Consider the following 16,796-nt stretch of genomic DNA (forward strand, 5'->3'; position numbering starts at 1 on the left):
CCAGTGACGTCCACATCCCATGAATGAATTAAATAAAAGATCCATTCTCATTGCATCAAGTTTCAGTCTCACACAGTTGCCACAAAGAGGAATGCAGTCGGTAGTGAGGAAGCAGTTTGTAATGGGGGACAAAGACAATGGCTTTGATCTTCTCAATATTTAACTGAACTTAATTGGAGATTTAAATGAAGATAGCGCAAACTGAAAATTTAGTCACCACAAGGAAACAGTAAACAGTTCACTGTCCTCGTTCACTGTATCAAAAAGGATAGCTCACTTCTAATGCTACATTGGGAAATTCACACTAAACAGAAAATCAAGCCCCTTCAAACTTGTCCGCCCCTTCTAATTCCCGTTACCAGCAATCTTACACGTCACAGCTTAAACCATCGTTTTGAACAACTATCATTTTTTGTGCTATCTACAACTTTCAAAACGATTGCACAGGAATAGGCAAAAAGAAGGAAACCTCCATTGTTCCACAGCAAAGGTCAATGATGGGCATGATGGTGCGCACATGAAGATTTCTTATAGTTATCGGCAGATTAAGGACAGAGGAGCCAAAGAAGTTTCTGCAGTCTCACAAATCCTGCCTTCACCCTGAATTTTCAAATGCTGATTACATCTCAACATCACTGAGCATTGTTCCCAAGTTTTCAAAACTCTGGTCTAATTTTTTTTTTTAAATAGCTGTTTGGTAGCACAGAACTTGTATTATTGCTGAAAAAGATATACTTTTGAAACTTTACATCTTGCACTCGTCAGGACAGCTACACAAGATAAACCAACAGTAAAGGGGACAACAATTTCTGCTGCATGAGAAGAGTGTTGATTTGTTGGCAAATGGACTCTGATTGGTAAAAGCGTTGCCATGGAGAATACAGCAGAGAAGAGTTTACTGTTTATTGTCGAGCTTTTGTTTCAAATTCAAACCAGGCAAGTCAACTCTGATTGCTCAAGGCATCGCCATGGGGAATGAACCAGGGAATGGCGGGGCCCCAAGCTTTTGTTTAGTTTGAAACGGTGTAATGCGTGAACCTGCTCCTTCTGCCTGAAAAAGAATAGGGCCCTGTGTGTGAATACATGTGGCTTCTAGTATGTGTAAGTGAGTCACACTGTGAGCCCAAATGACGATCATAAATTAGCTTTCAGCGCAATTAGTGAAGCATCAAACATATAGTAAATCCCTGACCACGAACTCTCTGAAAACAAGGAGTATGTTCACGTGCATGGCTTCAATTTTGGTGTGCCTTCAGCCCACATCAAATGGGAAGAGGGATTTGCTGAGTTCTTCTGATGTATTTATATCCTTTCTTAAATAAGGAGACCAAAACTGTACACAGTACTCTAGATGTGGTCTCACCAATGCCCTGTACAACTGTAGCAAAACATCCCTACTTTTGTATTCCATTCCCCTTGCAATAAACAACGTTCCATTTGCCTGCCTAATCACTTGTTGTATCTACATGCTGACCTTTCCTGATTCATGTACCAGGACACCCAGATCCCTCTGTGCCTCAGAGTTCTGTAATCTCTCTCCAGTTAAATATTATGCTGATTTTCCAATCTTCCTGCTAAAGTGGACAAGTTCACATTTTCCCACATTATACTCCATCTGCCAAATTTTTGCTCACTCACTTAACCTGTCTATATCTTTTTGTAGGCTCCTTATGTCCGCTTCACAACTTACTTTCCTATCTTTCCAACTTACTTTGTCTCATCAGCAAATTTAGCAACCATACATTCGGTCCCTTCATCCAAGTCATTGATATTAACTGTAAATAGTTGAGGCCTCAGCATTGATTCCTGTGGCACTCCACTTGTTCCATCTTGCCAACCTGAAAAAGACCGATTTATCCTTCCTTTCTGTTTCCTGTTAGCTAAGCAATCCATTATCCACGCTAATATGTTACCCCCTACACCATAAGCTCTTATTTTATGTAGTAACCTTTGATGCGGCACCTTGTCAAATGCCGACTGGAAATCCAAGAACACCACATCTACAGGTTCTCCTTTATCTATGTTGCTTGTTACTTCCTCAAAGAACTCCAATAAATTAGTCAAACATGATTTCCCTTTCACAAAACCATGTTGACTGCTTGACTGCACTGCGATTTTTCAAGTGCCTGGCTATAACTTGCTTAAAAATAGATTCCAGCAATTTCCCTATGACAGGTGTTAAGCTAAATGGCCTGTAGTTTCCTGCTTTCTGTCTTCTTCCTTTGTTGAATAGAGTTGAACATTCTCTATTTTCCAATCTGATTGGGCCTTTCCAGAACCTCAGGAAAATTAAAACCAATGAATCTACTATCTCAGCAGCCACTTCTTTTGAGACCGTGGGATGAAGTCCATCAGAACCTAGGGACTTGTCAGCTTTTAGTTCTAATAATTTTCTCAGTGCTTTTTCCCTGGAGATTGTAATTGTTTCAAGTACCTCCTCTTTCTCCTCCTGATTCACAATTATTTCTGGGGTGTTATTTATATCCTCTACACTGAAAACAGATGCAAAATATTTGTTCAGTTCATCCGCCATTTCCTTATTTTCCATTATTAATTCCCCGTTCTCACTCTGTGGAGGACCAACGCTCACTTTACTTACTCTTTTCCTTTTTAAATACCTACAGAAACTCTTACTATCTCTTTTTATATTTCTAGCTAGCTTTCTCTCATACTCTAATTTCTTTTTAATCCTTCAGTCATTCTTTCCTGTTCTTTAGATTCTGTCCAATCTTCTGACCTTCCACTCATCTTTGAAAGAAAAAAAAGTGTACAATTCCACCATTTGGTACTACCTTTAACTTCTCGGGTTGTAATCTCTGGATTACACCCAGTGCCACGTGCTAGCAAGCTCAAAAATAGGAGAATAGCACAGAAGAATAGTGGCTTAAGAGTTGGTGCAGGAGGGAGGGTTTCAGATTCCTGGATCACTGGGACCGTTTCTGGGGAAGATGGGACCTGTACAAGCGGGACGGTCTATATCTGAACCACAGTGGAACTAACATCCTTGCGGGCAGGTTTGCTGGTGCTGTTGAGAGGAGTTTAAACTAATTCGGCAGAGGGAGGGGGCACAGAATGTTAGCAGAAACATCATAATATAGTAAAACAATCAAATCAGAGGGAGTACAGCTGCAATAAGCTTCTAGGGAGTAAGGCAAGGCTGGATGGTCTCTAATGCCAGGAGTATTACAGGTAAAATGGATGAGTTAAGGGTGAGAATTGACAGGTGGAATTGTGATATAGTATTCATCACTGAGATGTGGTTGAGGGAAGGGCAGGATTGGCAGCTCAACATTCCGGGATATAGAATCTTCAGGCGAGTCAGGGGAGGGGGTAAAAAGAGGAGGAAGCGTTGCATTATTAGTTAAGGAGTCCATTACTGCAGTAAGGAGAGATGATATCTTGGAGGGGGCATCGAATGAAGCTTTGTGGGTAGACGGTTGGAATGAAATAGGGGCAGCCACATTATTAGGTGTTTATTATAGAATCCCAGATAGTCAGCGGGAAATTGAGGAGCAAATATGTGCACAATTTGCAGAGGTACATAAAAACAATAACAATAGGGTAATTATATTAGGTGATTTCAACTTTCCCAACATTAATTGGGATGGACAGTGTTAAGGGCTTGGATGGAGTGGATTTCTTGAAATGTGTACAGGAGAACTTTTTAGGTCAATTTGTAGAGGGTCCAACAAGGGACGGTGCAGTGCTGGACCTAATTCTGGGGGATGAAGCCGGACAGGTGGCTGAGGTGGTGGTGGGTGAGCATTTTAGCGATAGCGACCACAACATGGTACAGCTATAAACCACTCTCATAAGTGATTTCTTGCCTTTACTATTTCTCATCTCCACCCAACTGATTCTACATCTTGAACTCCAGAATTAAGGTGATCTCTCATTATTGTACCAACACCATCCTTAATTGACAGGACTAACCCCCCCCTCCCCCCACCACTTTTTCCTGGCTTCCTGTCCTTCCTAAATGTCATATACCCTGAATATTCCGGTCCCAGTCTTTGTCATCCTGCAGCCATGTCTCTGTAATAGCTATCAGATCATATATATTTATATCTATTTATGCCATCAATTCATCTGTTTTGTCACAAATGCTGCATGCATTCAGATACAGAGCTTTTAGTTTTGTCATTTTACCTCTTTTGTAACCTCTAGCCTTATCTGCTGGTGCATTCTCGGGTTTGTACACCCTGTCCCTTCCTGCCACACTCTGATCATCATTTCCCTTATTCCTCCTTTGCTCTTCTCTATTTAATTTATCACGTTTTCTTAAACTTCATCCCTTGTCCCACTATTTAGTTTAAAGCCCTCTCTCTACCACCCTATTTATAAGACTCACCAGGACATTTGTCCCAGCACAGTTCAGGTGAAGACTGTCCCAACGGTATAGTTCCCACTTTCCCCAGCACAGATGCCAGTGCCCTATGAATCAAAACCTATTTCTCCCATACCAATCTTTCAGCCACACATTTAATACTCAAATCTAATTAACCCTACGCCAATTTGCTCATGGCTCAGGTAGTCATCCATAAGATTATTACCTTTGAGATTTTGCTTTTTAGTTTAGCTCCAAGCTGCTTTTACTCCCTCAGTAGGACCTCTTTCCTAGTTCTACCTATGTCATTGGTACCTACATGGCCCACAACCACTGGATCCTCCTTCTCCCACTGCAGGTTCTCTCCAGCCCAAGCTCTGGCAATGGGCAGGCAACACAGCTGCCTGGACTCGGACTCTCAGTTGCAGAGAACTGTGTCTATCCCCCTCACTATGCTGTCCCCAACTACCACTACATTCCTGTTTACTCCCCCTGCTTGAATGGCTTCCTGTACCATGGTGCCATGGTCAATTTGCTCATCCTTCCTACACCCACCAGTTTCATCAACACAGGCTGCAAGAACCTCGAACCTGTTGGACAATTGTAAAGGCTGAGACTCCTCCACTTCTAGCTTCTGGGTCCCCATACCTACTTCACTCGCAGTCACACCCTCCTGTCCCTGACCAAATCAGGCGGCCACGTCCTTAGGGGTGTGACTGCCTCCTGGTACAAACTGTCCAGGTAATTAGCCCCCGCCCTGATGCATCACAGTGTTTGCAGATCGGCCTCCAGCTCAACGACTCTGAATCGAAGCTCGTCAAGCCTCAGACACTTACTGCAGACATCACCCTGGTGTCCAGCAACACACCACATTCTCCAGTTGCAACACATCACCTGCCCTTCCATCTTTATTAAATGTTCATTAATTAATTTATTCTTAATTAATTTATAATTAATAAACATTGCTACTCCCAATAATCTTTACTACTGTTAGTAACCTTCATACAACTCATAAAGCCTTACAATTACTAATAAATAAGCCGGGTTTTGAAGATAAACAAGTAAAATACAGTCACCGATCAATCACTTACCTGTTTTCCTGTGATATCACCTTTAATTTCACTCAGAACATGACCGATCCGCTCTAGAGCCACAAAGTGGACTGGATTGAATAGCCCTTAGGCAGTATTTACTGCCTCTGTGAATTCTTTCAACTACTCTTCTGGGCAGTGGTCACTGCCTCTGGATCCTCTTTTCGCCTGCTCTGCTTGGTGGTGTTTACTGCCTCTGGGTTTTCTTTCCCCCCACAACCTTTCTAGGAGGCGGTGACTGCCTCCAGGTCTGCCTTTCGACTGCTCAGTTAACTGTTCTCTGCTGTATGCTCCATAGCAATGCCTCTACCAATAGAGTTCACTTGTCAACCAATCAGCACTCTTTTCTCATGCAGTACAAACTGTTAATCCCTTTACCAATGGTTTATCTTGCTAGCTGCTCTGATAAGTGCAAGATGAAAAACTTTGAAAGTATATCTCTTTTTTCAGTAATATTAAGTTTTTTAATTCATTCACTCAATATGTATCTGTTGCCCACTCCTAGCTGATTCTTGAAAAGGTGGTGGGTGTGCTGCTTTCTTGATTTCACTTGAATGGCTTTCTAGGCCATTTCAGGAGGCAGTTAAGAGTCATAGAGGTCCACAGCACAGAAAAAGGCCCTTCAGCCCATCGAATCTGTACCAGTCAAACAAGTACCTAACAACTGTGTTTCTCACGTGTCGGTGCAAACTCGATGGGCCGGAGGGCCTCTTCTGCACTGTGCGCTTCTGTGTGATTCCAATTCTGATATTCTAATCCCATTTTCCAGCACTAGGCCCATACCTTGTATGCCATGGCAGCGCAAGTGCACATCCAAATTCTTAAATGTTATGAGGGTTTCTGCCTCTACCACCCTTTCAGGCAGCGAGTTCCAGATTCCCACCACCCTCTGGGTGAAAAAATACTTCCTCACATCCCCTCTAAATCTCCCACCCCTTACCTTAAATCTATGCCCCCTGGTTATTGATCCCTCCACCAAGGGGAAAAGTTCCTTCCTGTCTACCCTATCTATGCCCCTCAATTTTATACACCTCAATCATGTCCCCCCTCAATCTCCTCTGCTCCAGGGAAAATAACCCCAGTCTATCCAATCTCTCCTCATAACTAAAACTCTCCACCCAGGCAACATCCTGGTAAATCTCTGCACCCTCTCTACTGCAATCACATTCTTCCTATAATGCGGATTCCAGAACTGCACGCAATACTCTAGCTGTGGCCTAAACAGTGTTTTATACAGTTCCAGCATAACCTCCCTGCATTTATATTCTAAGCTAATAAAGGCAAGTATCCTACATGCTTTCTTAACCACCTTATCTACCTGTCCTGCTACCTTAAGAGACCAGGGGACATGCACACCAAGGTCTCTCTGATCCTCGGTACTTCCCAGGGTCCTACCATTCATCGTGTGTTCCCGTGCCTTGTTTGTCCTGCCCAAGTGCATCACCTCACATTTATCCAGATTAAATTCCATTTGCCACTGATCAGCTCAACTGACCTGCCCGTCTATATCCTCCTGTAATCTAAGGCTATCCTCCTCACTATTTACCATCCGACCAATTTTCATGTCTTCCATGAACTTACTGATCAACTCTCCTACATTCAAGTCTAAATTGTTTATATATACCACAAACAGCAAGGGGTCCAACACCGATCCCTGTGGAACCCCTCTGGACACAGGGATCCAGTCAGAAAAACACCCCTCAACCACCATCCTCTGCTTCCTGCCACTCAGCCAATTCTGGATCAAATTTGCCAAATTGCCTTGGATCTCATGGGCTCTTACTTCATTATCAGTCTCCCATGCAGAACCTTATCAAAGCCTTGCTGAAGTCCAAGTAGACTACGTCAAATGCATTGCCCTCATCTATACACCTGGTCACCTCTTCGAAAAATTCAATCAAATTGGTCAGACATGACCTCCCCTTAACAAAACCATGCTGACTTATACAGTACTTATAATGGGGGGCTTTAATTACCCAAATATAGACTGGGATAGTAGTAGTATAAAGGGCGAGAATTCCTAGAGTGTGTTCATGCTGACTGTCCTTGATTGATCCCTGCCTCTCCAAGTGTAGATTAATTCAATCCCTCAGAATTACTTCCAATAGTTTCCTCACCACTGAGGTTAGACTGACTGGTCTGTAGTTCCCTAGTTTATCCCTTCTTCCCTTCTTGAATAATGGTACCACATTGGCTGTCCTCCAGTCCTCTGGCACCTCTCCTGTGGCCACAGAGGTATTGAAAATTACTGCCAGCGCCCCTATCATCTCCTCCCTTGCCTCACTCAACAGCCTGGGATACATTTCACCCGGGCCTGGAGATTTATCTACTTTTAAGCCTGCCAGAGCACTTAGAACCTCCTCCCTTTCTATGCTAATTTCTTTAATTATATCACAGTCCTTCTGCCTGATTTCCATAACCACGTCGTCCCTCTCACTTGTGAACACCGACACAAACCCTACCTACCTCTTCCGGTTCCACACACAAATTACCACTTTGGTCTTTAATGGGCCCTACTCTTTCCCTAATTATCCTCTTACCCTTCATGTACTTGTAAAATGACTTTGGATTTTCCTTTCTTTTACCTGCCAATGCTTTTTCATGTCCCCTTTTTGTTCTCCTAATTTCCTTTTTAAGTTTCCCCCCTACACATTCTATACTCCTCTAGGGCTTCCGCTGTTTTGAGCCCTCGGTAACTGCCATAAGCCTCCCTTTTTCTCTTTATCCAATCCTGTATATCCCTCAACATCCAGGGTTCCCTGGATTTGTTGGTCCCACCCTTTGTCTTTACTGGAATACGTTGGACCTGTACTCTCCCTATTTCCTTCTTGAATGAGTCCCACTGATTTGACACAGATTTACCTGAAAGTAGCTGCTCCCAGTCCACTCTGGCCAAATCATATCTGATCTTATTAAAATCAGCCTTCCCCCAGTTTAGAACTCTGATTTCTGGCCTATCCTTGTCCTTTTCCATATCAACCTTGAATCTAACGGAGTTATGAGCACTATCTGCAAAATGTTCCCCCACTGATACCTCTACCACTTGCCCAACTTAATTCCCTAAAATTAAGTCCAGGACCACCCCCTCTCTTGTAGGGCCTTCTACATACTGACTTAAAAGCTCTCCTGGATGCATTTTAAGAATTCCACTTCCTCTAAACCTATCACACTATGACTAACCCAGTTAATATTGGGGAAGTTGAAATCCCCCACTATTACTACCCTATTATTTTTACACTTCTCTGAAATTTGCCTACATATCTGCTCTTCTATTTCTCTCTGACTGTTCGGGGGCCTACAGTACACTCCCAGCAATGTGATTGCTCCTTTTTTATTTTTCAGTTCTACCCATATGGCTTCAATTGAGGAGCCTTCTAAGATGTCATTCCTCCTTTCTGCTGTAATTGATTCCTTGATCAATATTGCGATAACCCCTCCTCTTTTACCTCCTTCCTTGATTCGTCAGAAGACCCTATATCCTGGAATATTGAGCTGCTAATCCTGCTCCTCTCTCAACCATGTCGCTGAGACAGCAACGACATCATACTTCCATGTGTTAATTTGTGCCCTCAACTCATCTGCCTTATTCATCAGACTCCTTGCATTTAAATATCATCCAACCTTGCCAAACTCCCTTGTGCCTTAACTGGCCTATAATTTCAATGCCTTCCAGGTTCACTTGCTCTCTCTTCTAATTCTGGCTGTGCATCTTCCCCTGCTGAACCTCCTCTCAGGATCCCACCCCCCTGCCAAGTTAGTTTAAACCCTCCCCAACTACACTGCCATAGACCAGAGTGCGTGAGAATGGCAGATTCTCTCCCCTGCAGGACATAAGTGAACCAGTGGCAATCCAGTAGTTTCATGGTCACCATTACTGAGACTACCTTTTTATTCTAGACTTATTTAATTAACTGAATTTAAATTCCTCCTGCTGCCCAGGTGGGATTTGAACTCATGTCTCTTGGATCATTAGTCCAGGCCTCAGTAATGGTCTAGTAACAGTCATGCCAACTATGTAAGGTTTAAACATTTCAGCTTGACAATACTTTGATACACATACCTACCTGACCATATACTTAAAATAATACAGGAAAAAAACGATATGATCTTGATCAATCCAAAAGGTCCCTATTGATCTAATGTTCTGTTGCATCACGCAAACAATAACAGGCTCATGTCATCAGACAACACTTGAGTCATAGAATTACCTAGTTATATTAACCGGTTTCATCTCTAATGCCCCATATGTATTCTCACTTAATTCACATGTTTACCCAGCTGACTTCTTAGAGATTTAAATATCAAATGTAGAATGTAGAAGTCAATTTACATGCCAAGACCCAGATGGCAATAATTGAGATTTAAAAAAATATTGATTTGCGAAGTCCCCAAATCAGTAATCCTGAAGGGATCAACATTTGTTTTTTCAGGTCCATTCAGACCAAAGTTACATCAAACTGTTATTGTCCTTAGCTGTTAGTGCCCTATGGTATTACACATCATGAAAGAAAATTGGTGCCTAAGCCAGAATGGTTTTAACTTTCATACAGATCTGGATAAGGAACTAGCTCATGACAGAAAGATAATGAATTTGTGTGATCAGGATAGTTATCTGTAACAGGTTCCACAATCAACAAGGGAGCATACCATATTAGATTTAGTAATGAGTAACTAAATTTAGTTAATAGCCTAACAATGCATGAACATTTATCTGATACAATCATAATATAATCAATTTAAATGCAGTGTTTGGAAGGGAAACATGCAAAACAGTTACAAAAGATTCTAGATTTAGGTACGGGAGACTTCAATGAATAAGACAGAGACTGTCCTCAGTAAACTGGGCAAATTTGTGAATGGGTAAGATGACATAAGATCAGTAGGAAGTGTTCAAAAAAAATTTGAGATACATAGCCAGTTTATACTTGTAAGAGGCAAGAGCTCGACTTGTCAAAAAAGCCATGAATGAGTAAAGAGGTAAGGAACAATGTAAAACTGAAAAAGAGAGCAAAAATCTAACACATCATCTGCCACCATTTCCAGCAAACACTCCTTCCAAATGAAACTTGCACTTTTCATTTTTGTTTACTGTATTCTCTGTTCATGATGTAGTCTCCTTCTACATTGGCGAGGCCAAACGCAGACTGGGTGACCTCATTGTGGAGCACCTCCAGTCAGCCCCCGAGCATAACCTCAAGTTTCCAGACACCTGTCAATTCAATTCTCCACCTTGCTCCCACTCTGACCTCTCTGTCCTTGGCCAGCTGCAGTGTTCAAATAAAGCTCAATGCAAGCTCATCTTTTGATTGGGCACCATACAGCCTTCTGGACTCAACACTGAGTATAACAATAAACTCAGCCCCATTGTGTCTTTTTTGCTGATTTGCTTCATGTTCTCTCATTTGTTTCTTATTCTTTTTGCTTTAGAACAGTTGCTATCCTGTCATTCACACCCCATCTAAACATTTTTTGTTTCTTATTTTTTGTCCCAATACCACTCTCTTTGGTCTTGTACCATAAAGCCTTTTGTTGTTTAATTTCTACTGTACTCCACCCGTTCACAGGTTCTCCTTTTTGTTCTTCTTCTCACCCTCCCCTGTTCCACTTGTTAAAAACCTATAATATTTCTAACTTTTCTCTGTTTTGATGAAAGGTCATGCTAACGCTGTTTCTCGCTCCAGAGGTGCTGCCACATCTGCTGAGTGCTTCCAGCGTTTTCTGTTTTTATTCCTTGTTTTTGTATTCCAAGTCTCTGTAAAGTTAAGGATCTGGTATGCTTTTTTAACAAATTAGTTAAATTGGAATTGCTTTTTAGCTTCATTCCCAGCCTGTTTCTTTCTTTATCTCTCTGGATCTCACACACTTATTCATTAGATTTGTCTGCTGTGGGTCACTCTTTGATTACCATTTCTCTTCTCCATCTGCTCTATAGTACCAAATTCTTGTGCATTTATTGCCAATTTTTCCTTAGTTAAAATCCACGATAAATAAAGTTAACAGCCAGCATAAAACAGGTTGGAGATGGGTCCTAGGATTCAGTGCCTAGAAACAGGATTGGCTGGGAGGGAAGTCTCTGGGGGCTATGACCAGGAGGTGATGAGCTAGGGCAGAAAGATAATAGGTTTGCCAGAACTCATCCCAGGGTTAGCTAGGAGTAGTGTTCAGACAGGAGTCAGCCAATTTTCAGCAAAGTAAACCAAGAGCATTTAGTCACATTCCACTGGATTACCAAAGTCAGAGTAATGCAGAGCAAGAAGAGCAGAGGAGCGTTTGGAGAGGTCTAGCCAGTACGCTTAGTGCATGGAGAGGGGTCTACAACCTTGGTCCTCTGCATAATTATTCAGCATTTGACTTTAGGTTAGAGTTAGGGATAGGAACATCAGCAATAAAATGAGGCAAGTGGGAATGTAGGCCATAAAGAATGCACAACACAAGGCCAGCTCAGGATTGCGCCGTGCTACCACCCCATCTGACTTTCAAGCAACTTTATGGACACAGTCAATCATCTACATGGAGTCAGGAAAAAGCTAGGCCATGGGGCATATGGCAACACAAAGTAATGGCCAGAAGTAAACAGCAGACAGTGAAAGCAGAAGGCTGAGCAAAGGGGCGAGAGCACAGTAAACTAGACCAAATAAGTGAAAACATGATTGGCAAAGACCATTAAAATGTAGGCTAAAACATTTAGCTGCTGCTCATTTGGTATTGCTGGAAAGATTGCAAGAAAATCAGCTTAAGAAATAAGGCAACTCCATTTTGAGGAACAGTTCATCACCCCTTTCGCAGCGAGCCATCCAGTGTAGTCCCACTTTTCCGTTCATCTTCATTTGTATTGAACATCTTGCATGAGTACTCTTCCTGGCAGTCCTCTAACCCTATTTCACATGAGTACTACACTAGGTTAAGATTCCCCTGGTGCAATGCTTGGTGGTCATGAATATTTTTCAAGAAACTATCTCATTCTTTTGGGAAAAACTAGACTGTTTCCATCATGTCTGTGGCAGCCAATTCCCCATTTTGGCCATCCTCAAGGTAAAGTTATTTTTTACTAGCTTGCCCTGAGGTTATTTAAGTGGCTCTCCTGAAGCACTGGTGAAGGTCTAGAGGATGACCACCTTGGCTTATGGCTGTTTGTTTTCAGGAAGCACTCAGGGAACTGGGACTTTTGAAGTGGGCAAACCTAGACCATAAAATGATATGACACAGGTCTTTAAAATGACCTGAAATGACGAAAGGAATGGATTTTATTCAGATAGGCAGCTCTTATTTGAACGGGATAAGGAAGGACTAGGATACATTCATGCAAAATAAGAAAGCAAAGTCAGATTAGGTGCCTGGAAGTACTTTTTTCGCAGGGACAACCTGAAACAGATTATTAGATATGATACAAAATATGATTTGCCACAGCAGTTCAAAGGGTTGTGTGATTGAAGACATCTTACATAATACAGGTAGGTGAGGTTAACTGTGAATTCCAGCATGAGCAACAGCAGTCTCTTGAGGTTTGCTTGGCTACCTCTGGGGTCAGGGAGGAATTTCCAAGAGTCCTACCCTAAATTATCTTTGGACTTTGTTTGTCTCTTTCTGGAGAATGCATGATTGCAAGGTGAGGGATGGGGTGATGCAGAGATTCGATGGTAAATCTAGACTGCACCATGTCTGCATGCAACAAGCTGAGTAAACCAGTTGGCATTTTCAATGGAGTGCATGTCCACAGGACCCAAAGACTAGCGGATCGTGTCAAACAGCATGTCCCTTCCACTGTTCGCAACAGGCAAGATATAGACCGTACCCAACCAGCCCTTGCTTGCAAAACTCAAAACAGAGTGTCCAACATTTGATGTAATTCCTTGATTGGACAACATTTGCTAAATAATCCTCAGTGTGCTAAGAATTACACTGACAATCAATTTAAGTTTGACAGTTATCTGTCAGTCCCCATCAACTGGTGCATTCTCCATGGCAACACCTCTATCAATCAGATTCCACTTGCCAACCAATCAGCACTCTATTCTCATACAGTATAAATATGTTGTTTCCCCTGACATTAGTATTTTCTTGTGAATTGTACTGATGAGTGCAAGATGAAAAACTTGACAAAAAAAAGTCTCTTTTTCGGAAATATCTCAAGTTCTGTACTACCAAATGACTACAGGTAGACAAGATGGAAAAGAAGGCACAAGGAATGCTTTCCTTTATTGTACAAGGTATAGAATACAAAAGCAAGGATGTAATGCTGGAACTGTATAAAACGCTGGTTAGGCCACAGCTGGAGTTTTGCATACAGTTCTGGTCACCACGTTAAAGGAGGTTCATAATTGCTCTGGAGAGAGTACAGAAGAGATTTACAAGATGTTGCCAGGGCTTGAAAATTGCAGCTATGAAAAAAGATTGGGTAGGCTGGGGTTGTTTTCCTGAGAACAGAGGAGGCTGAGGGATGACTTGATTGAGATGTACAAAATTATGAGGGGCCTAGATAGAATGGAGAGGAAAGGCTTGTTTCCCCTGGCAGAGAGATCAATTACCAGGGGGGCACAGAATTAAGGTGACTGGTAGAAAGATTAGAGGGGATATTAGGAAAAACTTTTTCACCCAGAGGGTGGTGGGTGTCTGGAATTTGCTGCCCAGATTGGCGGTTGTGGCAGAAACCCTCAACTCATTTAAAAGGCACCTGGATCTGCACCCAAAGTGCTGTAACCTGCAACAATACGGACCGGGTGCTGGAAGGTGCGATTAGAATGGGCAGATAGTTTTTTCAGTAGCACAGACATGATGGCTGAATGGCCTCTTTCTGTGCCCTTACTTTTCTATGGTTCCCTGTCCCTTTTCGACTTCTAATATTGAGCAAGCAGAAATAATACCTTTGATTTATTCAAAGAGTATGGTATAGTGGAAGAAAGTGTATTTTGGTGCAAAATAGCATTTTCTGAGAATTGAAACCAGAACACTGCACAATTATGAGGTGACATTTCATCACATTAAACTCAATACTTGACTGAAAGTAGAATTCGGACTGGTTAAGATTGAAATGAAATGATGTTTAATCAATAAGTTACCTGTGTTGCTCTGACACGGAGCACTGCTGTGTAGTCATGTGATGAGGCCGGTGCAGATCTGAATGTTTGAGCACTCGCGTGAAACACCTGGGCAAAAATGGGAGAAGTCATTCAGTTTGTGTCATTATACTCTGGTTATATTATAACTAGTGAAAGATTGCAACTTTTAGTATAACTCTCAGACTGTACGCCAAGCAAAGATTCTAATGGCAATGACCTCATCAGGCAAATAGCTAAACCTACATTTTCACTAATGACTGAACAGCAGATCATGAGACAAAGTAATAGTCTGATAATAATCCAACTATATAGGCCGCTGGTGAATTGGGCAGGTGAAATTTAATACAGAGAACAGTGAAATAAAACATTTTGAAAGGAAGAATGAGAAGAACAGTATAAACTAAATGGTACAATGTTAAAATGGGTGCAGGAACAGGAAAGACCGAGCTCTACAGACTCAAACCTTTGAAGATGGCTGGACAAGTTGAGAAGGCTGCTAGTAAAGCATACAGGAGGCTTGCCTTTATAAAGGGAGGCAAACAAAAGCACCGCTGTTATGGTAAACCTTCATAACACTGACTGGAGTTGGAGTATTCTGGCAATTTCTGGGCACCACATATTAGAATCAAGGCCTTAGAGAGGGTGCTTTAGAGATTTATCAGAATGATATCAGGGATGAAGGATTTCTGTTATGTTGAGAGGTCAGAAGAGTTGAGTTGTTCTCCTTCGAGCAGAGAAGGTTAAAGGGAAATTTAATTCCCACTGGCACAAGACACACATTTAAGGTAATTGGCCAAAGAACCAGGGGGAGGGATGAGAAGAATTTTTGTTACACAGCAAGATGTTTTTTTCTGGAATGCACTGTGTGAAATCAGTGTAACTTTCAATAGGTATTGGATAAATATTTAAAGGAAGAAATTTACAGGGCTATGAGGAAAGATCAGGGGAGTAAGCCTAATTAGAGGTCTTTTTTCAAAGAGCTGACATGTGCACGATGGGCTGAATAGCCTCCTTCTATGCTGTTTAATTCTATGACATTAACTTGGCTGAAAAAAAGCTATAGCAATCTGATAGCAATAAAGTTTCTTTTACTGGGGAAAAGGGACAGTTCAAGTTGTCTTTAATTTGTCATCTGAGAGTTACTAAGGTGGTCACCAGTGCAACAGGTCTGTACTTTGCACTGAAAAAAAGTCACTCCTGGCCACTCAACATAAAGGCTGAACTGACAGTGCATTCACATAGTTCAGTATTGTGTGAACCGCTTCAATTGTGTTTCAATGCTAATTTCTGTAGTGCAAATCGTCATGGTAATGCTACTGGAACAGTAATGTTGAGATCTGGACTAATGATCCAGAGACATGAGTTCAAATTCCAGCTGGGCAATTTCAATTCAGTTAATGAAACAAATCTAGAATAAAAAAAGCTATCATAAGTAATGGTGACCATTAAACTAGTCGGTTGTTCACTAATGTGTTAACGGGAAAGAAATCTGTCACCATTACCCTGTCTGGCTTGTATGTGACTTCAGACCCACAACTACAGCCCAGTACTTCCAATCTCCGGGGTTCATGCTCTGGAGGTACGCCAGAAACGCCCCAGAAGTCTCCACACAGTGACTGCATGGGAATTGCCCAGGAAGTTTAAACTTCCGATAGGCGATTACCCTTCACTGGAAATCACCCAATACTCCGATTTAAATTGGATACTTTGGATGGTTCCAACTCTCTTAGTAGAATAGTTCAGGAAAGATTAGAAGGATTAAGACCACTTCTAACTCCCTGAGTTAGCACTTAGCCCCCACCCCGGCTACCTTCCCACATCAACCCAATTACTCCCCACCACCCCAACTACTCCCCACCACCCCAACTACCCTCCTGATCATCCAGTTACCTCCCCCCTCCAATTATTGTCCCAGTCACATGCTTACCCTCCTAGAAAATCACCAAGTTGTACCAACCTGCCATGAAAAGCATAATAAGAATAAATTCGGATAGATCATTCAGCTTTGACCTAGGTCCAGATGTGGGCATGACAAAGGCACACCCAACCCTGTTGACACTGCAAAGTCCTCCTCTGGGGAGCTGTAGCAAAACTGGGGGAGCTGTCCCATAGAAAAGTCAAGCAACACCTGACATGGTCATACACAGTTATTCATTTCAAAGTCCCAGGCTCCTCCATCGCCACTCCACTAGCAGAACAAAGGTATACAGTAGGGAGGGATTAGTCTTGGGCGTCCTCAACATTGACTCCAGACCCCATGAAGTCTTGTGACATCGGGTCAAACATGGGCAAAGAAACCTCCCGCTGATTACCACCTACCAC

At 42.2% G+C, this 16,796-nt stretch overlaps 1 protein-coding gene across 1 annotated transcript in view; it reads right to left on the reverse strand.

The window, feature by feature from the left end:
- Positions 1–16,796, reverse strand: part of LOC121278680 (polycomb group RING finger protein 3) — a 229,300-nt gene that overhangs the window by 116,739 nt on the left and 95,765 nt on the right. The window contains exon 2 of the mRNA XM_041189022.1: positions 14,475–14,561. Within this exon, the coding sequence (XP_041044956.1) occupies positions 14,475–14,561 (87 nt within the window). The remainder of the gene's footprint in view (positions 1–14,474; positions 14,562–16,796) is intronic.

The sequence above is a fragment of the Carcharodon carcharias genome, chromosome 1 (assembly GCF_017639515.1).
Source record: "Carcharodon carcharias isolate sCarCar2 chromosome 1, sCarCar2.pri, whole genome shotgun sequence".
Classification (NCBI taxonomy): domain Eukaryota; kingdom Metazoa; phylum Chordata; class Chondrichthyes; order Lamniformes; family Lamnidae; genus Carcharodon; species Carcharodon carcharias.